The sequence below is a fragment of the Pelophylax lessonae genome (assembly GCF_965119305.1).
Source record: "Pelophylax lessonae genome assembly, chromosome: 12".
NCBI classification, from domain to species: domain Eukaryota; kingdom Metazoa; phylum Chordata; class Amphibia; order Anura; family Ranidae; genus Pelophylax; species Pelophylax lessonae.
Window position 1 is genome coordinate 95,724,440 of NC_138779.1, and position 26,063 is coordinate 95,750,502.

General features: G+C 40.1%; 1 protein-coding gene across 1 annotated transcript in view; it reads left to right on the top strand.

The window, feature by feature from the left end:
• The window catches only part of TNNT1 (troponin T1, slow skeletal type), a 45,635-nt gene extending 20,374 nt beyond the window's left edge, over positions 1-25,261 (top strand). The window contains exons 6-8 of the mRNA XM_082273829.1: positions 8,991-9,081; positions 9,167-9,207; positions 25,020-25,261. Of these exons, the coding sequence (XP_082129955.1) occupies positions 8,991-9,081; positions 9,167-9,207; positions 25,020-25,065 (178 nt within the window). The 3' untranslated portion in view covers positions 25,066-25,261. The remainder of the gene's footprint in view (positions 1-8,990; positions 9,082-9,166; positions 9,208-25,019) is intronic.
• The last annotated feature ends 802 nt before the right edge of the window (positions 25,262-26,063 follow it).

Consider the following 26,063-nt stretch of genomic DNA (forward strand, 5'->3'; position numbering starts at 1 on the left):
AAATGGTGTTCACACCACACATGTGAGGTATCGCCACGAACGTTGGCGGGAGATCAATAATTCTAGCACTAGATCTCCTCTGTAACTCTAAACAGGTAACCTATAAAAAGTTTTAAAACGTCACCTATGTAAATATTTAAGTGATAGTGTGAGACTCTCGTGCTATAACTATATTTAGGGATGACAGCCCAAAAACAGCCGGCAAACACCAATATAGCTAAACCCAAGCTATTAAATTGTTATAAAAAATGGTCTGTAAAGTGTTGCGCTGTAAGGCTAATAATAAGCAAATAAATGTGAAATAATTGTAAAATAATTAAATCTTCAATAACTGTAACCAAAATGATCATACATAACAATGGTGAAATAAAATAAAATAAATGCAAAAGTACATGCAAAATAATCATGTATGAAGGACACATTATCATACATGATTATTTTGCATGTACTTTTGCATTTATTTGAGATTTTCACCATTCCACGAGTGTGCGCAATTTTAAAGCATGACATGTTAGGTATCTAGTTACTCGGCATAACATCATCTTTCATATTTTACAAAAAAATTGGGGTATATATATATATTATTTTTCTTTTCTCCTAATTCATTAAAACCAGGTTCACACATATGCGAATTGGATGCGGGTTTCCCCACATCCAATTTGCCTAACATGCGAGTGTGACCAGCTCTCAATCGGGTTCATGACATCACTTCCGGGTACTGGCGTCAGATTAAAAAAAATGACAGGATTTAAAACAGCCAAACTTGGCGTTTTGAAGGCTTTTAAATGCAGAGGAGGGGTTTAGGGTCTTTTAGACCCCCAGATCCCTCCCCAAGAGTACCTGTCAAGAAAAATTGACAAAAATATGGGTGCATATCGGCCGATACTGATATGCGTTGGCCAAAATATGGGTATCGGCAACGAAAAACCGATATCGGTCGATCACTACTGCATAGCAGAAAGGTAGCAAGCCAGTAAAAAAGTTGCAGTAAAGATTTTATTTATTCATTCATTGCACAGATAGTGCCACCCAAATCTCCACACACTAACAAATTTCACTTAATAGTGATATGAGTTATATGTAGGTTACACAAGAAGAAGACTTTGCAACAGATTAAGGGATCATTTACAATGTATTGAGCAAATAGGCAGATGTTTCGCTAAACATTTTATAGACATACATGGCAGAGACACAAAATCCCTGAAAATACAGATAATTGAACACAGAGATTTACTAAAACTGAAGAACACAGAATCTGGTGCAGCTGTGCATAGTAACCAATCAGCTTCTAGGTTTTAATTGCCAACGTTTAATTGAACAAGCTGAAGTTAGTAGCTGATTAGTTACTATGCACAGCTGTACCAGATTCTGTATGCTCCATTTTTAGTAAGCCCCCCCCCCCCCCCCCATCCCATAGACATAATGATTACATTTTCTATATTATGACGTTTTCTGAATGTTCACATTGAGCACACATACAGTATTGTGCAAATGCTTAAGCAGATGTATAGTAAGAATGCTTTTAAATTTATATATATATTAATTGTTTTTTTTTTAAGCAATCTTTACTTTACATTTTCATCATTACAAAACATAAAGTAGAGAAACATAAAGGGGAAAAAAATCTGCATCAACAATCACAGGTATCGCTTCACGTGCTAAAGCAAGTATCTATAACATTACAGCTGCTGGTCTCTTCATGCTCCGGATTTATAATCGAAAGGTGGGAATCTCCTCAGGCATGGAGGGAACATGTCAAGACCAGCACAAGCAGCTGATTTAAGTTATTTGAACAGGAAATGGGTAAAAGAAACGAGGAGGGGGGGGGGACAAGTTTAGTGCAAACAAAGGCCTTTAGAACATTTTCAGATTTTACCAATAGAGCATATTCCCACGTGTATGCCCGGAGAGATCTCACCCTCTCGCCAGGTGGTACAAAGTTGGAATCCATCACTCTAAGGGCAGAGGCCACACAAGGTAGTAAATTGCCTGTACAAATCCCCAGGGCTGCAGCCTGACTATGGGTAGAGTAAAGCATTGACCACCCTAGAGCACTAGCAAGACCAACCGTTGACTCAAACGAGGTCTAGTAGATGACTAGCGTCTGACCATAACTGATCAACATGAATAAAAGAAAAGAAATAAAGAAAATATCACATTAAATGACATGCTAAATGAATTGTTTATTTTAACCAATTTACAAAATGCAAAGTGAGCAAACAGAAGAAAAAAATAAATCAAATCAATATTTGGTGTGACTACCATTTGCCTTCAAACTTGCTTCAATTCTTACACTTGCACACTTTGTATACTTGTGCAAAGTCAGGGATTCTGTAGGATTAGAGTCTGGTGTATGATTAACCAATTATACCAAGCAGGAGCTAAGGATCATCAATTTCATATGTAGGTTGAAACACAGTTGTTAACTAAAACAGAAACAGTTGTGTAGGAGGCTTAAAACTGGGTGAGGAACAGCCAAACTCTGCTACTAAGGTGAGGTTGTGGAACACCATGACAAGACTTACAGCACAGCAACAAGACACAAGGTAGTTATACTGATTCAGCAAGGTCTTTGCCAGGCAAATATTTCAAAGCAGACTGGGATTTTAAGATGCCCTGTTCATGTTCTTTTGAAGAAGCACAAAGAAACAGGCAACTTTCTGGACTCTAGAAGCAGTGGTTGGCTAAGGAAACCTAATGCAGCAGATGATCAGTGGTGTATTTAGGTTTTTTGCTGCCCTAGGCCTGACTAAACTTGGGCAACCCCTCATTTAAATGACTCACCCCTTCCTGTTTTTGACCCCCGGTTTGTCATCTGTAAACCACAACCACAGACTATCAGTGCCCATCAGTGCAGCCTCATCAGTTCCCATAAGTTCAGCCTCATCAGTGCCCATGCGGTCTGTCCGAATGTTCTCACCGATATTATCATACCCACAGGTAGCAGTGTGACCGCTTTATGGGGGTGCCAGACTGATTTGCCTTCTGGACCCTGCCCTCCAGCCCAATTCACCCCTTAAGACAGGCACTATACCTAAAGTGTAGCGCAAGCCGATGGGGACCTTTTTCGTGCAGGAGCCTGGAGAAGGCTGTTTTTTTTTTAAAGTTTCTTTTGGGGTGCTGCTTTTTTGCTGCCCCCCTGCAAAGTGCCGCCCTAGGCCTGGGCCTTGTTGGCCTAGGCCAAGATACAGCACTGCAGATGATGCTTACTTCCCTTTGCTTTTCTTACTTCCCTTTGATATCAGAAGATGTGGCTCCAGCACAAAACTGGTGGAAACCAGTGGGATCCAGGTACACCCATCTACTGACCAGAAAAGTCTGGCCAGACAAGGAGAATTGCAGCCAAAAAGCCATGCTTCCGACATATAAACGTACTTACCGACCCAACTATGCATGAAAACATAGGAACTGGGGTGCATAAAAATAGCAGCAGGAACTCTGGACTAATGAGTCAAAATTTGAAATTATTGGTTGCACCAGGAAGCCGGTTGCTTGCCGAAGGGCTATAGAGTGGTACAATGAGTGCCTGAAGGCAACAGTGAAGCATTGTCTGCGGGCGAGTTCTAGACTGCATTTCTGCAAATGAATTTGCAGATTTGATCAAGATCAATGGTATCCTCAATGCTAAGAAATACAGGCAGATACTTATACATCATGCCATACCATCAGGGAGGCATGTGCTTGGCTCCTAATGTATTCTGCAGCACAACAAAGACCCAAAACATACAGAAAATGCCATTAAGCACTATTTTCAGTGTAAAGAAGAACAGAGCGTTTTGCCCGTACAGAGCCCTGATCTCAATATCATTGAGTCTGTCTGGGACTACATGAAGAGACAGAAAGATTTGAGGAAGTCTACATCCACAGAAGATCTGTGGTTAGTTCTCTAACACATTCGGAACAACCTACCTGACGAGTTCCTTCAAAAACTGTGTGTGCGTGTATGTAGCAGAATTGATGCTGATTTGAAGGCAAAGGGTCGTCACACCAAATATTGATTTGATTTGATTTCTCTTTTTCAATATTATTTGGATTATAATATTATCATACAGAATTTATGTAGCGCTAACAATTTGCGCAGCACTTTAGAAAAATGAAGGCAGACATTACAGTTACAATACAATTTGTTACAAGAGGAATCAGAGGGCCCTGCTCATTAGAGCTTACAATTTAAGAGGGAGGGTCAAATGATGGAGCTGATGGAGAAAATAAAAACACAGTGTATTAGTTAGAAGCTGTATAGGCTTTTTTAAAGAGAAGGGTTTTCAGGGATTGTCTAAAGAAGGATAGGTTAGGAGATAGTCAGACAGATTGGGGTAGGGAGTTCCAAAGAAGAGGAGAAGTTCGGGAGAAGTCCTGGAGGAGAGCATGGGAGGAGGTGACAAGGGACCTAGAGAGCAGGAAGTCTTGGGAGGACCGAAGAGAGCGGTTTGGTTGATATTTTGAGATATAGCTATTTTTGATATAGCTGGGGGCAGAGCTGTTAATGACTTTGTAAGTTGTTTATAGTACTTTGAATTTTATTTGTTGGCTGAGCGGAAGCCAGTGGAGGGATGGGCACTGAACGGTTAGTAAGGTTGATGAGTCTCGCAGCATTCATGATGGACTGAAGGGGGGATAGCCTATGTAAAGGTAATCTAATGAGGAGGGAGCTGCAGTATTCAAGGCAAGAGATAACCAGGGAGTGAATTAGAAGCTGTGTGGTGTCATTGGTTAAAAAGGGGTTATTCTCTTCTGTTCATTTACTTTCTATTTCGGTAATTGATAAAAAATAAACTATTACTGCTTCTATTTCTGAAAGCATTCTTAATTTACAGCATTTTTCATACCTGCCTAAAGCATTTGCACAGTATATTTCCTATTACCTTGGATAATTATTTACTTCCCTTTTTACATTTATTTTGTTGTCATATTGTGTAAAGAGTCTGTACTAGAGGTTCAGAGTTACATTGGTAAATTTGACATCAGATATATTTTTCGCTGACTTTTGCAATTGAGAATCCCACTCTATATATAGTAGCTATTGAATACCTCAGCTTTATATATTATGTTTTTATAATATTTTATTTTTTATTCTAATTAAACATTAATGATTTCAGGGTTAATAATGGGACAGGGTTTTTTTTTTTAATTCATATTTTCATATAATCTATATGTATATAGAGTGGCAAAATTGTTTACAAATTATATGAATTGGGGTAGTAGTCAGTTGTTTGATATATACTGTATACTAGAGGATTTACATAGAGTAAAGCTGACACTGTTAGTTTGTCTTTTCCCTCAGCTAGTGGGCTTAACTGAAAAAAAAAAAATAAAAACAGATTTCTACACCCACACAAATACATTGGCTGGAGGCATCCTCCCTGCCGGCAACATTGTTTTCTGACAGCAACTGCTGCTGAATGGGTGCAACCACTGACTGATACAATTTTTCCAACACACCCCTTCAAACGAAGTCGAATATATAATCAACTTCTGTCAAGCTGGGGATCCCACACGCTGATTGAAATTCATCCGGTCCCTGTTGGACCAATCTAATTTTGATCAGTGTATGGCCAGCTTTACATGCTTTGTATCTATAGGCAAGTTGAATATAGTGTGTTAAATTGTATGAACTAGCAGTTAGATTGAGTGAAACATGTTAGGGGGTGGAGGTTCAAGTTGATCTGTTTGTTTACCTATTGGATAAATAAAAATGTAATATGGCTTTTACAGTAGAGTACAGCTTCCGCCCCTTCTTCTATGCGGTATGTCTATGAAGCAGATTCCAGACTGCTAGTGAGTCTGTACCCATAGTCAGAGGTGTTGGTCCAGAATATTTGTAGTGGGGCAGAGGTCTCTTCTATTTAGGGCCCCCCCTTTAGTGCTCCATGGGCTGGGGGGGCAGCAGACGGACCACACCATACCCCCCTGACCACACCAGCTCCAGCCCGCACTGTCCCCCCCTGGTCGCCAGTCCCCCAAAAGCTCCACCCCGCACTGTCCCCCACCAGCTCCAGCCCACACTGTCCCTCCCCCGGTCTCCGGTCCCCCACCAGCTCCAGCCCGCACTGCCCCCCACCAGCTCCAGCCCGCACTGCCGCAGTCGCCAGCTCACTCACCCTGGGCAGGCAGCGGCAGCTTCCCCCTCAGTCTCCTCCCTCCTCCTCTTCCACTCCTTGGCCAATAGCATGGCCTTTCCTTTCAGCCAATCGGGAAACGGGTCTCAGGACCAGCTTCCTGATTGGCCAGGAGGAGAATCAGTGGGGCAATAGCGAATATTCATTCGCTATTGTCACACAACAGGGTGGGCTTGGGGCGCAGAGCCCACCCTTTTTTGAAGCCTATTAGAGCCTCTGGCTCTAATCACGTTTAGGGGGCCGAACGCATTAATAGGGGGGGCAGCACCCCTGTGCCCCAATGCACCAGCCACCACTGAATGTTACACATACTAATGCTGGTCATAAATATAATCGTAAACAATCAAATCACCAACTATTCTATCATTTAAAATTATCTTTTGAATATTGGGACTTTTTAGGCACTTTTTTGTTTGATCATACAAATGGAAAAATATTTATAAAAAATGATATATTTTATTAATACATGTTAAAAAATGGTTATTACATATAGAAAAGATACATGACAATGTTCACATGACAACTTCATTATCGCATCATTCACAGTTGGTGTATTCGCAGTCCATCGTAATATATATACATTGTGTAGTGTGAACATTGTCATGTATTTTTTGTATATGTAATAACCAATTTTTTAACATGTACTAATAAAATATATAATTTTTTTTAAACATTTTTTAATTTGTATGATCAAACATAAAAGTGCCTAAAAAGTCCCAATATTCAGAGGAAACAATTCTGTATACTTATAAACTCATATAAAGCAATTCTACAATGTCAATACAACTTGCATAGTCCATAGGTGTCATTAGTACTTGAAAATTATAAAGTGCTCCGTGTTTGATAAAATAGAGTGTCCATATATTTTGGTGATTCTTGATCCAGTGAGGTGTCACAATGACGTGCTCCCCTCCTTTGTTCCCCCACTCACCAAAAATAAATGTAAACAGACACTGATATTGTATATGTTTCCCCTTTTCTCCTCCTCCACTTCTTTTACTACGATCTTCAGATAGCAATGTATGGCTTTTTCAATCAGAAAGGTGTTGAATGTGGGTATATGATCTTCTCTTTGCCCCTCTTCCACCCCTCCAATATAATCTCCAGACTCAAGTCAGCATATGTATCATGTAGGAAAGGATGGGAGAAATCTCCATAGCCTGATATTGTTTATTTTTTAAAATTAAAGAGGTTGTAAACCCACTCTTATAACTTGTACCTATAGGTAAGCCTATAATAAGGCTTACCTATAGGTACTGTAAATATCTCCTAAACTTGCACCATTTAGGAGATATTTACATTTCATGCAGCCGTCATCGGCACATGCGTTCTGAAGGAACGGCCACCGTGCTGTTCCTTCAGAACCCTGTGCCATGAACGCCGACTCCCATGCGCACACGCGGGAATTATGTCATCGTGCCTCCGGCCAATCAGATGGCCGGAGGATGCGAACCAGGAAGCAGGACGGCCGAACATGTCTGCCGTGTCACTGGTGAGCTGGCGGCACTGCGGGGGCTTCATTCTAAGGTAAGTATTTTCATAATGAACTACTATGCGATGCATACTAGCTCATTATGCCTTTGTCTTTTAGGTTCTTTTTTTCTGAAGTTTACATCCTCTTTAAAACCGCAATTGCACTCACATTGGTATAGATCATAAAAGCGTGTAAACCATTCCAAACTGCCACCACGACTTGAGGGTCGCTTGCAAGGACAGTCAGTGACAAGTTTACAAAGCCGACCCAAGGCGGCAGTTTGGAAAGTTTTACATGCTTTTATGATCTATGCAAATATGAGCACAATTGCATTTTTAATATTTTAATAAAATAAACAGTATCACGCTTTGGAGATCTCTCCCTTCCTTTCTTACATGATACATATACTGACTTGAGTCTGGAGATTATATTGGAGGGGTGGAGGAGGAGCAAAGGGGAGATCATATACCCACACTCAAAGAATTAATAATGAACACCTTGGGGTGTCTACTTTGCAAAAATGGATCATTTTGGGGGGTACTGTCCTGGCATTTTGGGGCATTAGGAAATTAGTCAGAACATCAGGATTGATAAATTTCATGTATAAATATACAAGTCTGTAGACTCTAGTCTATAACATTCACACAGACTAAATAATTGATTTGTTTTGTTTTACCAAAGAAATGTTGCAGAATACATTTTGGCCTAAATTTATGAATAAAGTTTATTTATTTGCAGAGTTTTATAGCAGAAATTAGGGAAAAAAATATATATTTTTTTTTCAAAGCTGTCGGTCTTTTTTTTATATAGTAAAAAATAAAAAACCCAGTGGTGATTAAATACTACCAAATTAAGGCTATATCTGTCACAGAAATTGTATCAAATTAATGCAGGTACAGAGCTGCAAGACAGATCAATTGTCAGTCAAAAGGGTTGAGTAACTAAAGGCAAATAGACTGCACTTTGCAAGAGTAATTGCACTCTGCAGGAGCATTTGCTCCAGAACTTAGTAAATCAGGTAAAGCTTCACTTTGCAAAGAATACCCAATCAAATGCATGAAAAATTAAAAAAAAAAAACAGTATTATTGATTGCACATGATTGAATGATTCAACTCATTTACTATACTCTGGAGCAAATGATCTTACAGTGTGCAACTACACTTGCAAAGAGCACAGCCTATTTGTCTTTAGCAAATCAACCCCAAAGTATCACAGTGCTGAAACCTGGAAAATGGCCTGAACAGGAAAGGGGTTTAATATGCCAGTTTTCAAGTGGTAAAAGATGGCAGAAAGTTTAAATAGGTTAAAACATATTGGAGGGACCAAAATGAAAAAGCTTTAGTAGCGTTTATACTGCACAACTTTGTTTCCAACAGTGTCGTCTTTTAATTGATAGGGAAAAAGCAAAGGAACTGACAGACTGGATGTATCAGCTGGAATCTGAGAAATTTGATCTTATGGAGAAAATGAAAACTCAGCGATATGAGGTATGATTACTATCTACATCTAAAAATACACACAAATATAAAATGAGCAGTTCGAAGATACTCATCTTTCATCCTTCTCTTCTAGATTAATGTCCTCTACAATCGCATCAGCCATGCACAGAAGTTGTAAGTAGTTATTTTAGAGCATACAAATTGCAGGTTTATTAAGGCTGAATGATTTTTGACCTTTGAGCAGTACGTAACATACTAACATGCATTGCTGTCCAATAATACAATATTTTAGCTGCAGGCATATTTTAGTCAAATGTGTATTTTCTCACTTAAAAGAGTATGTAAACCCTACATTTCAAATTCCTGATATGTGCCTGCTGTACCATGTACTTGTATTAAAAAGTATCCTGTTCTCTTTGTATTGCGTCCTTTTTGCATTCCTGCTAAAAAAAATGACCACACTAGGCATGAGAGCACAACGTGGTCAGTTCTCTAACTATGCTGGGAACTCACCCTTTCAATGGGAAGATCAGTGTGCTGCTGCTTCTCAGCCCCCAGCTCTTATGCAGTTGAGAATAGAGGGAATGTGATCACTTATATAAAAGGGAAAAAAGGTACTTGTAATGTTTTTTATAACTATACACAAATGTTTTGCCTATAATTTCTACAAACCCGATTCCAAAAAAGTTGGGACACTGTACAAATTGTGAATAAAAACAGAATGCAATGATGTGGAAGTTTTAAATTTCAATATTTTATTCAGAATACAACATAGATGACATATCAAATGTTTAAACTGAGAAAATGTATAATTTTAAGGGAAAAATACGTTAATTTTAAATTTCATGGCATCAACACATCTCAAAAAAGTTGGGACAAGGCCATGTTTACCACTGTGTGGCATCCCCTCTTCTTTTTAAAACAGTCTGCAAATGTCTGGGGACTGAGGAGACAAGTTGCTCAAGTTTAGGAATAGGAATGTTGTCCCATTCTTGTCTAATACAGGCTTCTAGTTGCTCAACTGTCTTAGGTCTTCTTTGTCGCATCTTCCTCTTTATGATGCGCCAAATGTTTTCTATGGGTGAAAGATCTGGACTGCAGGCTGGCCATTTCAGTACCCGGATCCTTCTTCTACGCAGCCATGATGTTGTAATTGATGCATTATGTGGTCTGCCATTGTCATGTTGGAAAATGTAAGGTCTTCCCTGAAAGAGACGGCGTCTGGATGGGAGCATATGTTGTTCTAGAACTTGGATATACCTTTCAACATCGATGGTGCCTTTCCAGATGTGTAAGCTGCCCATGCCACATGCACTCCCCATACCATCAGAGATGCAGGCTTCTAAACTGAGCGCTGATAACAACTTGGGTTGTCCTTGTCCTCTTTAGTCCGGATGACATGGCGTCCCAGTTTTCCAAAGAGAAATTCAAATTTTGATTTGTCTGAACACAGAACAGTTTTCCACTTTGCCACAGTCCATTTTAAACGAGCCTTGGCCCAGAGAAAACGCCTGCGCTTCTGGATCATGTTTAGATATGGCTTCCTTTTTGGACTATAGAGTTTTAGTCGGCAACGGCGAATGGCATGTTGGATTGTGTTCACCGACAATGTTTTCTGGAAGTATTCCTGAGCCCATGTTGTGATTTCCATTACGGTAGCATTCCTGTATGTGATGCAGTGCCGCCTAAGGGCCCGAAGATTACGGGCATCCAGTATGGTTTTCCGGCCTTGACCCTTACGCACAGAGATTGTTCCAGATTCTCTGAATCTTTGGATGATATTATGCACTGTAGATGATGATAACTTCAAACTCTTTGCAATTTTTCTCTGAGAAACTCCTTTCTAATATTGCTCCACTATTTTTCGCCGCAGCATTGGAGGAATTGGTGATCTTCTGCCCATCTTGACTTCTGAGAGACACTGCCACTCTGAGAAGCTCTTTTTATACCCAATCATGTTGCCAATTGACCTAATGAGTTGCAAATTGGTCCTCCAGCTGTTCCTTATATGTACATTTAACTTTTCCGGCCTCCTATTGCTACTTGTCCCAACTTTTTTGGAATGTGTAGCTCTCATGAACTCCAAAATAAGCCCATATTTGGCATGACATTTCAAAAAGTCTCACTTTCAACATGTGATATGTTATCTATATTATATTGTGAATAAAATATAAGTTTATGAGATTTGTAAATGAGTCCATTCCTTTTTTACTCACAATTTGTACAGTGTCCCAACTTTTTGGAATTGGGTTTGTATTTTAAACTGAATGGGTTGTTTTACAAGGTGAGGGGGTTGCAATCATTTTAAATTGTTCTTCAGGGGACAGGGTTGAAGATGGGCAGACTTGTGAAAGGGCGGAGTGGGGGCTGATTTTTGTTGAGAGCCTTAGTTGATTATTTTTTAGTTTGGACAGCATGGGAGGAGCTTAAATATGGATGATGTGGTGAAACCTGGCCCAAAACACACTTTTTAAAGTCAAATGATTGCTTGAATTCTACCTAAAACTCACATCTGATAAGGGAGATGCAGGAACTGGCAGAGGTATAGAAGGGAAGTGGCAGCTATTTTAGCATTACTTAAGCCACAAACACATTCTCCTGGTGCATCAACAAGTGCCTCTTCTGCATTCAGGGATAGGGAGTCAAGGTTTGCAAGAAGGCAGAGAAGTCTATCCTTTTCTGGAAGGCTGGAACCTCCACTATTACCAACATCCACCCCACCATCTCCAGAAGTAACTTGCTCTTGCCCTGTGTCTTCCCATTTAGACCTTTGTGCACTGCCATCAAACTGTCGTGCCACTAAGCAGTTCTCTACCTTCCAAACCTAGTGGGGGGGGGGCAGCTGCCTTTGCTATACATTTAATCATGTTTGTGTTGCCATCTGCCACAGTCTTAATCCTGTGGATGACACATATGCCATATTTCAAAAAGAAGGAGGTCGCTTAGTGCTTTGAGTGTCCTTTGAGGGTCTGATAGGTAATAGTTAAGTGTTTGGGATCTAGAGCCACATTTAAAGCAGACATTTACTCCCAAAAGGGAGTTTATTACCTTCCAACCCTCCTTTTTTTTGTTTACCATTTTTTGCCTCTGGCCCCACCCTGCCGCCATTCTCACCTAGGTGACAATGGCATGCCACATCTCCCAAGAGGCTGCAGAACAGTTGAAGGGCAGCTTCATCATAGGGGGCTATCTTCTGAGCCTGGAAGAGGCAGCCAACTCTACCAGTAAAGAAGCCCAGGAAGCTAAGATGGCCATTTCTCCTGAACAGTGAATTGCAATAGGACAACGCTGGATTTGCTGGGCAGGTGGGTATGTGTTTTAAGAGGACTCATCAATACAGGTACAGTGAAATATAAAACATGGAGAAAGTGAAATTCCTGTTTAGGTTGCCACGTAAAAAGGTACTGGGGAAAAATAATTTTATTCATAAAAAATATTCTCTAAGACATGAACCACTTGCCGATGTGTATTTACCGCAGCAGTGTGGCTCTATTGCGTAAAACGACCTACCGAGACCTAGCCACTAGATGGTGCGATTGTGCAGCTGGAGGCGCGATCTCTTGCCAATCACAGGGTCTGATGGTCCCGATGTCCTCCGGCCATCCACAATCATCCCTGGGAGAGGGGACAAGATGGAGATCTTTTGTTCCTGAGCAGGAACACGGATCTCTGTCTTCCCCCAATCAGTGCAACCCTCTCACAGTTAGTAAGCACCCCCTAGGGACACATTTAACCCTTTGATCACCCTGATTTTAACCTCTTCCCTGCCAGTGTCATTAGTGCAGTGACAGTGCATTTTCTTTTAGCACTAATCACTGCATTGGTGTCACTGTTCCCCAAAAAGTGTCAAAAAGGTCAGTTAGATGTTTGATTTGTCCGCTGCAATGTTGGAGTCCCGCTAAAAATCGCTGATCGCCGCCATTATTAGTAAAAAATAAATAAATAAAAATTCCATAAAAATATTGCATCGTTTGGAGATGCTATAACTTTTGCCCAAACCAATCAATTCACACTTATTGGGATTTTTTTTTTACCAAAAATATGTAGCAGAATACATATTGGCCTAAACTAATGAAAAAAATTAAATTTTTCAATTATTTTATTCGCTGTGTTTTATAGCAGAAAGTAAAAAATATTGTTAGTTTTTTCAAAACTGACGCTCTTTTTTTTGTTTATAGCGCAAAAAATAAAAACTGCAGTGATCAAATACAACCAAAAGAAATCTTTATTTGAATAGAAACAATATAAATTGTATTTGGGTACAGCATCGCACAGAAGAATCCAAGAAAGTAGACCGCACTCAGAAAAAGTAAGATGAAAACAATCAAAACTCCTTTATTCTTCTTCGGTGCAGCAGACAGACAGTACAATGCACATAACAGACGTGCCGGGTTAACGCGTTTCACAAATTAGATCGCTTACTCATAACCATACACTATGTATGGTTATGAGTAAGCGATCTAATTCGTGAAACGCGTTAACCCGGCACGTCTGTTATGTGCATTGTACTGTCTGTCTGCTGCACCGAAGAAGAATAAAGGAGTTTTGATTGTTTTCATCTTACTTTTTCTGAGTGCGGTCTACTTTCTTGGATTCTTCATTGCTTGGACGGCGGATCTGACCAGCACCACCCATTGAACTGACACCTGAGCGGCTCTGCTCTTTGTTGTTACAGCATCGCACAACCGCGCAATAGTCAGTTAAAGTACCGCAATGTCGTATCGCAAAAATGGCCTGTTCATTAAGAGGAGAAAAAAATTCCGGTTCAGAAGTGGTTAAGTTAGTGTGTAGAGGAGCTACTGTTCGTGTTCCTCAGATTAGTGACATCTGCTAAAAGGGGGCTGCAACGATTTTTAAAACAGTTGAATTCCCCAGTGTCAGCGAATGGGCAATTGAGCCTAACCACTTCCCACTCGCTGTACACATATATGCGGTCTCTCAGCAGGTGTGCTTTAATGCAGAAAATTGCATATATGCAGCCCTATGTAAACACATTACTTTGCTGAGAGAGCACTCACGACACAGTAATTAGCAGGTACTGGAAAGCTCCCAATGCATACTTGCAATAAGGAGCTTTCCAATCATGTGACCGCTGTGATTGGGACATGATTGGAATGCCACCTCCCTCTCCCGGAGAACCTCTTAAAGGGCCAGGTGGTTGCGGCAGGAAGGGGTTAATAATGTAATGACGATGGAAGAATTGGCAGCATGCCTACAGGAAACATACCCAAACTTTGTAAAATATTGGTAAACTTGGAAGGAATTCTCTAGATCAGAGAGACTACAGTCTTTTCTTAGACAATTATACCTGGTATATTTAGAGCTAGGTCTTAAGATAGTTTGGTGGAGTGGTGTAGGAGACATTATCTTTAGAGTTTTTTTAAGATCTAGAAAACGTGAAGGTGACTATGAAGTTCTGTTGGAAATATTGTATAATTAGATGAGAAGGATTTGTTTTAAATATGGAAATGTAATGAGAGGTAAAATTGGATAAAAATAAAAGTTGTGTGTATTGGGTGAGACATATATTTACTTATTTGTTTGTAGGTGACCCGATTGAAAGATAAATCTCCCTGCCTCATCTCTATACTCTATGATATCTGTGAAGTTCTGGTTTCTTTCCAATAAGTACATTCTTTGACTTGGAAGAGGGATCGGTAGCATGGAAGACCATAAGGAATAATTTCTTGGTCATTCTAAGGATAGTACCCCTTTTGAAATTCATCTTGAAAAAATCCTATTTGGGCTTTTTGGATTTTTTGGCATGAAATGGAGCTATAGATGTTTTTTGGATGTTAAACCCTTTGGTGTTGAGGGGGAGAAGTCTGTAAGTTTGTGTTTTATCGATCAACATAATTTGAGCTAAAAATTTTAATAAAAAAGAAAAAAAAAAGTAGGAAGAAGACATGAAAGGCTTCCACCGAGGGACTTTTTAAGACATAAATCACACTTTAAACTTACCAGTACTTGAGCAAAGTGCAGTAGACAGTATCTAGAAGTTGTATGTATCAGTGAGCAGGAAGAGAGTTACAACAATGAAACTATATTGATACAAGGCTAATACAATACATGGATCGCAATTTGGGCAGTTCAATGGGGACTGAGTGAATTTTGATACCTGTATGGACTGGTTGTACAGATGTCAATCTACCATTCAACTTCTGTACAACCGGCCTGTCGGGTTTTTCCAAAAAAAATCAGTGCCATCGGCTATAGCCAGCAGCATTTGTCTGAATGTGTGAAGCAGTCCCTTATTGGCAATAGGCAGCTAGGCCTTTAATATGGACTCTAGGCCTAGAGTCCCAGAATCTTCGTATATTCCGTGAGATGTATTGTTGACAAATATTACTGTCCCATTTGAGTAATCCAAACCATATTCTCAGTGCCCATTAAGTCCATCATTTTCTTGGCCACCATGTGCCCCTAATAGACACAGGGTGACTTACACATAAGAGGGGCCTAGGGAGCTGAGAGACGGATTTCTCAACCTCTCTAGGGTAAGCTGGGTTCCACGGGCCCCCCTAGCAAAGTGACTTCCATCACAGACCCCATACACATTTGATACAATATGGCAATTATGAGCATTTCTTACAAGCATATGAATAGCCTAATGGTCCCCCCAAAAAAAAAAAATGACAGAATATGTGAGTAGGAATGGTTGTCATGCTTTTAGCAAAGAGTCCACCAGAAGTATATATGAATAAAAGTTTACACTATGTAATCTGTGTGAATCACATGCTTTAAATTACTATGAGAACTGTAGGGGACATGAATCATGAACAATGCCTTTTTTACAGTTACCGTATTTTCCGGCGTATAAGACGACTTTTGAACCTCAAAAAAATCCCCCAAAAATGGGGGGGGGGGGGTCATCTTATACGCCGAGTATAATATCTCCAAGGTACCATAAGTATAAGTATTACCGGTAGATGTAATCTCAAGGCGCTGGCTGTGCAGGAATCCTGTACCGGTATACTGTATGTACCATAGCTTCGGCTACATAAAGTATACCATGCTAAGCCAATCACGGTGAGCGATGTATTCTATTATTGAATGCACAGCCTGCTCTGATTGGCAGAGTAACATCAGCCCACCTCTCTGACTCCGCCAATCCGAGCAGGCTTTGCATTCAATAATATAATACATCACTCACCGTGATTGCGGTACACTGTATGTAGCCGAAGCTACCATACATACAGTATACTGGTACAGGATTCCCACACAGCCAGAGCCTTGAGATTGCATCTACTGTTAATACTTAAATCAACTCTGTAATGGTAATTCAAATTCGGTACATGGAAATCTGTATGCAGCAGCCATGTTGTTCAGGTCTCAAATCATCCATGCTCTTTTGTCATAATAAGAGACATAGCTGCAGTGTCCTTCTCCATACCTCCTCCTACAGTTCATACAATACACAATCTTTTGGCTGATACCAGCATTTTCTTATCAGATCCCTGAGAGGACAGATGCAGATCCTCTCACGCCTATCAGCCAAATCCACACTTCAGTCCAAAAGCCTTCATAAAACCATCAACCTCACAAGCTTGGGTGATCCAAAAAACAAACTGATACCTGCCAGATCCCCCCCCCCCGCCCCCCTCGTAAACAACTTAGCTGAAGTCTCTAGCAATACACATTTCTGTTTTGGTAGAATCAATAACTTTATGACTCATAAAAAAAAATTAAAGTACAGCCAGAATTAGGACATAAGTTTATGTGTAATGTTTTAAGTCCAAACCTTGGAGATATATGGGAGATCTGAGAAATATGATGTTTTTCAATGGAGTTGCATGGCTTCGGAAGGGGGGTAGTCTTATACAGCGAGTATAGCCCAAAACCTATGTTTTAACTTGAAAATTAGGGGGGTCGTCCTTTATGCCCAATCGTCTTATACGCTAGAAAATACAGTAACTTTGTTACAAAACTGATACCCATATCATACAGAAAGTATCTTCCTGATCATTAGCACTATATGGTAATAGCCCTGACATCAGCAACTGAACTCATAAATAACACCAAAGATTAAGTATGAACTACCGTAAAGCAATAAATGGTAGATGGATTACAATAGGTATAAGGGACAGGTAACTGAGCAAGATTCTCTAAAACCTCCTAAAGCTGTGTATGTGGGTCTTATCACACTGAGCACAGAGTCTGGTTGTCTCCACAGGACAGGTAAAAATCACAATGAGGTTGAAGAGATATGTTAAGGCTTCTAAAATATACTTCTGAAATTTATAGGAGTACTAAATTGTAGAAGGATTTACAATAATAATGTTGGTAGTCCAGATATTTACTAAAATTGGACCAGCCAGAATCTAGAGCAGCTGTGCATGGTGACCGATAAGCTTCTATCTTTTATTTGCAAAGTCTTAAAATGGAAGCTGATCAGTTGCCATTCACAGCTGCTCCAGGCATGATCTGCTCCAGTTTTGGTAATTTCCCAAAAGTCCTGATAGCAAAAGTATGAAGCTGTGATCAATGGGACTGAGAGACGTTTTTGATCTCAGCTCTGGGGCGTATTCACTAAGAAAAATTTAGAATATGTAGAGTATGTTTATTCAAGGGATAAAACAATTATCCTACCTCTTTACAAAACTCTTGCTCGCAACATCTTGAGTATGCCAACCAGTTCTGGTCACCAGTCCTCAGGAAGGATGTGGAACTGGAGAGAGTCCACAGAAGAGCAACAAAGCTAATAAGGGAGCTGGGGACATAAGCAATAAGGAACAACTACAAGCAATAAACTTGTTCTCCTATAGATGTATAAAAAAAGACCCCTTACCCCTGCTTTACAGCCTTTTTTTCTTGCAGTGACAAATCTCCTCCTCAGCTGTATTAGTCTTCTCATGCAAGTTTGGTAACAATAGCTTTCCTAGCCCTTCCAAAGTGACCATCAAAATTTGCCCCCCCCCCACCCCCCATAGATTGTAATGTAATTTCCCATCAAAGAACTTGGGGCATGGCAGCCATACTGCCGCTTAAAAGAAAGAAAAGTGCTGTACATTTAAGAAGCAACAGAATAAATGACTATGAACAACAGAAAGGCGAGCAGATAGCCTGGTCAGGTGATTAGTCAAAGTTCCCTGATCTGTTTTCCTGAAATCAAGAAGAACTTTGTAGTGCACAGCCTAATTTTTATGAATGAGATGGGCCATGGTGTGTGTAGTGCAACAGTGCATAGCAGAGAGTAGATAGCAATACATTGTAAAAGACCCCCTCGGTTTTGTATAGGAGTCCTCTTACGTCACATCTCTTTCCAAAGAGCACTAAAAAGTATCAGGCTGTGCTACGAATGCACAAAAGTTGGATAGAAAGCATTGATTGAGTCCTAAAATGTCACTAAACATTATCCTTCTTCGCCAAAAATAATCCATACAAATCGACTACCTAATGGCCCTGTAATCCGTTTTTCATTCCCCTTGGAGTGTCCTTTATGAGCTCTCAAAACTCTCCTTTTCCCCTCATTTCTATATGTTTGGAATGAGCAGTGCTCGTTAGTTGCGGTAATGTGAAGTGCTCCAGGTTCACTATCAAACCATTAGTCCCTTCCTTCCTACTTACCATTAATTTATGGAGAACAAAAGTAGACACCCTCTAACAGGAAGTCGTATCACAGCTGCAAATTAAAAGAATCTGGAAATTTGGAGGATGCTAAGAATCTATACTTGAATGGATTATTTAAAACCAGAGTTTAGTGCCATTCTAACTGTGTTAATGAAATGGGCAAAAGTCTCTTGATATTTTTATTGGAATAGATCTCAGTAAGTCAGCAACACAAGTATGGTTGTGAATACATTTAAAGTTTTTGCAAGAATCCTGTCCTGCAGTATATCATATTCAATGTAGTATTAAAACTAATCCTCACTTTCACTCTGACATGGTGAATTCTGTCTCTAGTGCTAAATTTAGTTGAACAGAGCATACTCTAGGAGTGTTTTTTTTCCTCTGTATCCTGTCCTTAGCATACACACCTCTGTTCCCTGTATCAGTGCCAACATAAAGGATCGTCCCTTTCAGTACCCAGTACTCCAGTATCCTTCCTGAACTATAAAAAGAGAAAAGTACTGGATGTTTTTTGCACTCATTCAGCTGTCCTTTGCAGAAGAGCTTTTTTCCTGTTAACATTATTGGAAGCTTACCGCTTACATGCTCTGCATGATAATGTTAGTCAGGCAACCCAACTTATTATATCAGCATTGCAACTGCAAGAGAGTAGATACACACAGATGTGTTTAAGGGCTCTTTCACACAGGTGTTGAATTTTCTAAACCAGGCTTTAACATGTGTTAACACACCTATAGCATTAATGAGCGTTTTGACATGTTATACAAGCATCCACAGTCAAGTTAAGCGACACTCCTCAAACCCCCTGTAATGTGTTATTTTATATTTTTTAAAACACTTCGCTAGGTTTATGGGTTCAAATACTTTTGGGTGAAGTTTTGAGGTAATGCCTCTGACTACCTTGACATCAATCTAAATCTTCTACCTAAACACCTGACCCAGAGATGAATTTCTTGAAAAACTCTCCCATTGAGCCCTGTAGGCAGAGTTAACCTTAGTAAATGGTTTTCTTCCCAACGTTTCCATACTTCTTTGGACAAAACCTTACCCCCATACCACAAACTTTTCTTGGCAAACTAGTTGGTGTTTTCCTTAGCGAGGGCTGGAAGGACCACCCAACTTGCAAGAGAAACCCTATAGCTGCTACTTTCCTGGAGAGGAATGGCCCTACCTAATTTTAAATTTTACTACTGGGCAGCTGTTCTTGTTACAATGCGCTGTTGGTTTTTTAAGCCAGCGGTGACCCTTGAGGAGACCTTTCTGGGGTCATATGCTATACTTAGTTTCTAAATGGCCTTGGTTCCACTCTAATGTTATTCCCCCTATGCAAACCATTCTTATAATATATATTAAAGCTAGGACAAAGTATTGCACCCAACACTCTTTCTCTCCACATACCCCTCTCTGGGGAAAACTCTACCATTTCTTACATCAAACTGATATCGGATTCACAGGTGTGGGCTAGTTGGGGCATTGTGACCTTCAAAAATATCATGTCAGGTAGGAAACAAATTAAGTTTATTGAATTAAAGCTTAAATTAACCTGATATTGTTCTGATTTCGGCAATTAAGATATGTGGGGCAAAATTTCTAACACCCATTGATTTGTAATCAGATCCCATTGAAGGGTTCCTCACCTCAAGCATGGTCCAACTCTTCTCTGTATCTGCGGCTGTTGCTTTCCCATACCCCTAAGCTGCCTTGAGTTTTCCAGAATTTGAAGGAAGTCATAGCTGACCTTACAGATGATAACTGGAACGACTGCCTAAGTCGTCATCTTCCTTCTACGATTTTAGCAAAGAATAGGTTTATACAGCTTAAGTTTCTACATAGTCCATTATACTCCACGCATGCTCCGTACTATCCACCCAACTAGTCCAGTATGCCAGGGCTTGACAATTTTTCTTTGAATCTAGGAGCCAGCAAAAAAAGTTAGGAGCCAGTTTTTCAAATCAGCTGCTTGGTGCCCAGAAAAAAAAAAATCAAGAAAGAGAAATAAAAGAGAGAGAAATGGAAAGAGGAGAAAAAAAGAAAGAGAGAGGAAAAAAGAGGAGAGGGAGGTAGAAAAGGGGAGATAGAGGTGGGGGGGGGGGTAGAAGGGGAGAGCAAGAGGGGGTGGTGTCCTTCCCTCAGCCAGGGGAGGATGGGCTCGGTCTGCAGTCCCACCTCCCCCAGGGGCTAAGCAAGTAGTGACACGCAGGCAGACTGGGGAGCAGTAGGATGGGGTGCGGCTGACACATGAAATTCTGTGCAGAGCCCAGGTCCGGCACACCATTCCACCACCTCACACAGCGCTCAGCTACGGACCTGGTACTCTTACCCAATGTCAGATAGATGTGTGTCGGGTGACCGCAACAAGGAGCCTGACAGTGGCAAAAGTCGAACAGTGCATCCTATGGATGTGCTGAAAGTGGAGAAGAGGCAGCCAGTTCTGATTGGTCAGCGCCGTCCATGTGACGTTGCTGACCTATAAGAATGCCTCTTGTCTGTACACTGAGAAGTATGGATAGGAGCCGCGGACTAAAATCCTAGGCGCCCAGACTCAGTTTCTAGTCGCCAATGCGACCTGGCACCTGAGATTTGTTGCGCACTGCATTATGCACACAATGTCAAGCTGACCCGGGTATTTTTATTTTTATGGTGTGCCCCTAATTGTTTTATATGTGGCTTTCTATACAAGAAGAGATATTTTAGTTAACAGGAAACATTCTGATCCTCCAACCTTATCTGCCTGGCAAACAATTGTTACTAAAGTTCTGCCTTTTACAAACTAACTATGAATGTAGTAACTGTCCAAGAAAACTTGAGAAAATTTGGGCTACCTGGATTAATGTACATGGTAATTTACTGTAACTATTTGGATGCCTAAACTTTGATAGCTTCAGAGATTAGTTGAAATTCTATTTTTCCTATCTGAAAATGCATACCAGGCCATCTTACTATGTGCTTTAAGGCTCAATGATCCCCCTCTCTCACCCCCCTCTCTATATAACTGTTTTGCTTTTACATACCTCCTAACTTTCTGAGATGGGAATGAGGGACACCTATTAGCAAAAGTATGTAAAAGTAGAACACACTTCTGCCACGCCCCCCTTAAAGAGAATTGTACAGAAGAAAAAAAGGTTTGTTAAAGTGGTAGTAAACCACTTAAAAAAATAAATAAATAAATAAAAAGACACTGGGCAAGTCATAATGTGCTAGTATATTCAGCTCTGTATATTTAGGATGGTTTACAACAAGAGATTATATGGTGTGATAGTTGATCATAGCTGCAAGTTGATTAGCAAGTGCAATTTGATCAATTTTAATGTGTGTAAAAAGACTTTATGATTTATTGTAATAAAAATGTCTACTTTTATACTAATAATGTTGAACTCTAGTGCCTATAAAGTACATAGCTTTCCCTAAACCTACATAATGTGCTAGTATGCATCACATACTAGCACATTATGACAGACTTACCTAAAAACAAAGCCCTACAGGTGCTTCCATCTTCCTTCTGGGTTTGTGGGCCTCGGTGATATGAATGGGCGAGTTGGCGATGATGTCACTCCTGAACATGCGCGCGGGTGTCCCTGTGTATGACTCTGAAGGAACAGCACGAGTATGCTGTTCCTTCAGAGCACATGTGCCAGTGACATCACTAGCTGCATCTAAAGTAAATATCTCATAAACTGTGCACATTTAGGAGATATTTACTGTACCTGTATATTAGCCTTATTATAGGCTTACCTATATCATCCCTATCATACATGGGAGTTTACTCCCACTTTAAACTCATAAGTGCTTTTTTACCACTAATATTCATTTATATTGGCTTTACAAATTTACAAATGCACCAATTTAGAAATTGCATGAAAGGTTTAGCACTGTAAAACACTTTTTGATAGCTAAGTAGTGTATTGTATATACAATTATATAGATCAGACCAAAATGAGGGACAAATGAGGGGGAAAGGGGGACAGAGGGACTTTGTTCTGAATAAGGGACAGTCCCTCAAAATCAGGGACAGTTGGGAGCTATGGTTTTATCCCATTCTGCCCTGTGCTTTATGCATCTCCCCTTGTATTCTTTTTGACTAGACTTATATAGAAAGAAACCCTTTTGAAAACTCAAGTTCATGAATGCTTAACTAAATCCAATTGTACATATGGTAACTGCAATGGTATGAAAAATTAGGGCTATACCTCTTGACACTTATTACGATATACAATCAGGTCCATAAATATTGGGAAATGGACACAATCCTAATCCTTTTGGCTCTATACACCACCACAATGGATTTGAAATGAAACAAACAAGATGTGCTTTAACTGCCGACTTTCAGCTTTAATTTGAGGGTATTTACATCCAAATCAGGTGAACAGTGCAGGAATTACAACAGTTTGTATATGTGCCTCCCACTTTTTAAGGGACCAAAAGCAATGGGACAGATTAACAATCATAAATCAAACTTTCACTTTTTAATACTTGGTTGCAAATTCTTTGCAGTCAATTACAGCCTGAAGTCTGGAATGCATAGACATCACCAGACGCTGGGTTTCATCCCTGGTGATGCTCTGCCAGGCCTCTACTGCAACTGTCTTCAGTTCCTGCTTGTTTTTGGGGCATTTTCCCTTCAGTTTTGTCTTCAGCAAGTGAAATGCATACTCAATCAGATTCAGGTCAGGTGATTGACTTGACCATTGCATAACATTCCACTTCTTTCCCTTAAAAAACTCTTTGGTTGCTTTCGCAGTATGCTTCGGGTCATTGTCCATCTGCACTGTGAAGCGCCGTCCAATGAGTTCTGAAGCATTTGGCTGAATATGAGCAGATAATATTGTCTGAAACACTTCAGAATTCATCCTGCTGCTTTTGTCAGCAGTCACATCATCAATAAATACAAGAGAACCAGTTCCATTGGCAGCCATACATGCCCACGCCATGACACTACCACCACCATGCTTCAATGATGAGGTGGTATGCTTTGGATCATGAGCATTTCCTTTCCTTCTCCATACTCTTCTCTTGCCATCACTCTGGTACAAGTTGACCTTGGTCTGATCTGTCCATAGGATATTGTTCCAGAACTGTGAAGGCTTTTTCAGATGTTATTTGGCAAACTCTGATCTGGCCTTCCTGTTTTTGAGGCTCACCAATGGTTTACATCTTGTGGTGAACCCTCTGTATTCACTCTGGTGAAGTATTTTCTTGATTGTTGACTTTGACACACATACACCTACCTCCTGGAGAGTGTTCTTGATCTGGCCAACTGTTGTGAAGGGTGTTTTCTTCACCAGGGAAAGAATTCTTTAGTCATCCACTACAGTTTTCCGTTGTCTTCCGGGTCTTTTGGTGTTGCTGAGCTCACCGGTGCGTTCTTTCTTTTTAAGGATGTTCCAAACAGTTGATTTGGCCACACCTAATGTTTTTGCTATCTCTCTGTTTTGTTTTTTCAGCCTAATTATGGCTTGCTTCACTGAGAGCGACAGCTCTTTGGATCTCATATTGAGAGTTGACAGCAACAGATTCCAAATGCAAATAGCACTCTTGAAATTAACTCTGGACCTTTTATCTTCTCCTTGTAAATGGGATAATGAGGGAATAAAACACATCTGGCCAAGGAACAGCTGAGCAGCCAATTGTCCCATTACTTTTGGTCCCTTAAAAAGTGTGAGGCACGTATACAAACTGTTGTAATTCCTACACCTTTCACCTGATTTGGATGTAAATACCCTCAAATTAAAGCTGAAAGTCTGCAGTTATACATATAGTTATACATATATTGTTTGTTTCATTTCAAATCCATTGTGGTGGTGTATAGAGACAAAGAGATTAGAATTGTGTTGATGTCCCAATATTTATGGACCTGACTGTATATGTGTTCGTTGTCTTTCAAAGTGAGACTGCTTAGTCAAACAATGTAATGTAATTGCAATTCTACTGAATTTGGAAAGTACTAACTGTATGGTGAATGCTGCAAGTATATTGTATGTTATTATGAAGCCCATTTAAAAAATGTTACCTGTTAAGATATACCAAGTAATAATAACATGTACCATATACTACCCTACCCTCCCTTTTACTTATGTCACAAACACCCCATCTTTACATTGGGTGCACTCTCACACCCACCACCTCTCTCACACATTGGGTCCACCATCATACCCTCTGCGCTCCTCCCTTGCACATACTGCCCTCAGTCATATCTTACCCATTCGTCTTCTGTGCATACTGCCTGCCATCATTCCCTCTGCATTCCTCTCCTGCACATTCTGCCTAATGCCATACCCTCTGTACTCATCTCCTGCACATCATGCTTGACATTGTGATATCCCCAACGTTAGTCATTCTGGAATAGGCACCGTTTTGCTAGAATATGTGAAAACAAAATTGACTATCTTTAATTGATTATGTCTTCTTTATACATACAGCAAGAAAGGGGCAGGAAAAGGCCGTGTTGGTGGACGCTGGAAATGAGCAGCCATGACAATTGCTAGCCATCCCTGAAGTGCCTTGTAATGGACATTCTTTTCTGTAGTCTTCATCTTGTACTTTCTCCTAGACTATCTTCAAAATTCAGCCTACTAGTAACCTTCCATTATGGATGCAGGGATGCACAGAAAACCAAGTCAAAGAAATTCAACAGCTCCAAATATTTTGCTTGCTGAATAAAAGAAAGCATTGCAAAAGAATATGTGTAAATTCTTGTGTTTCATATATCTTCAACAACATCTTATATACAAATGAACCACCACCATTTACTGAAGTGTGATATATTATTACTGTGGTATTCTCAACCTCTGATTATATCAATACATCAATATTCTGAAATCTGATCTAGTGTTCTACTACTAATAGACCGCTGCAATCCAGTTTTGCATCTGAAGTTTAGGCATGTTAATGTTTTCATAGTTACATTGGTCCAGCTTGAACCAATAGAAGTAAGTATGTGCCATAACTGTAGGATGTACAATCCCTGTGAGAACTGGAAATCACCCTAGATGGCACTGCCGCGACAATGATCTCCACTTGCTTCCAGGTCCTGTGCTGAGTGGACCTGAGACCCTGTGATGACATAAGGTATCTAATGAAAAGGAACCATTGACAGCAAATATAAGCAGATTAAACTTCAGCTTCAAGAAAACTGCAATGTTCAGATGTACAAAGCTGAGGAAGACCTAGACACAAAATGTTTAGGCTGTCACTACTGTTAAAAGGTCCATTTTCACTGTCCAGTCACAGGCTAGGGATGGATCCAGGAGGACCTGGGCTCAGAGGAAATGTGTTGATTGATTCAGACCATCAGACGGAGCGTATCTAGTGGCAGGAAAACAGCGGTCTCCAAAAAAGAGGTATATTACACAATAAAGAATAACAGCACTGCTGAGTGCCCACTACCAATAGCCAGGTATAATCAAAAGTATGATATATGTATATGATGTAGAGTATATAGTATATAATGATAAAAAAAATAT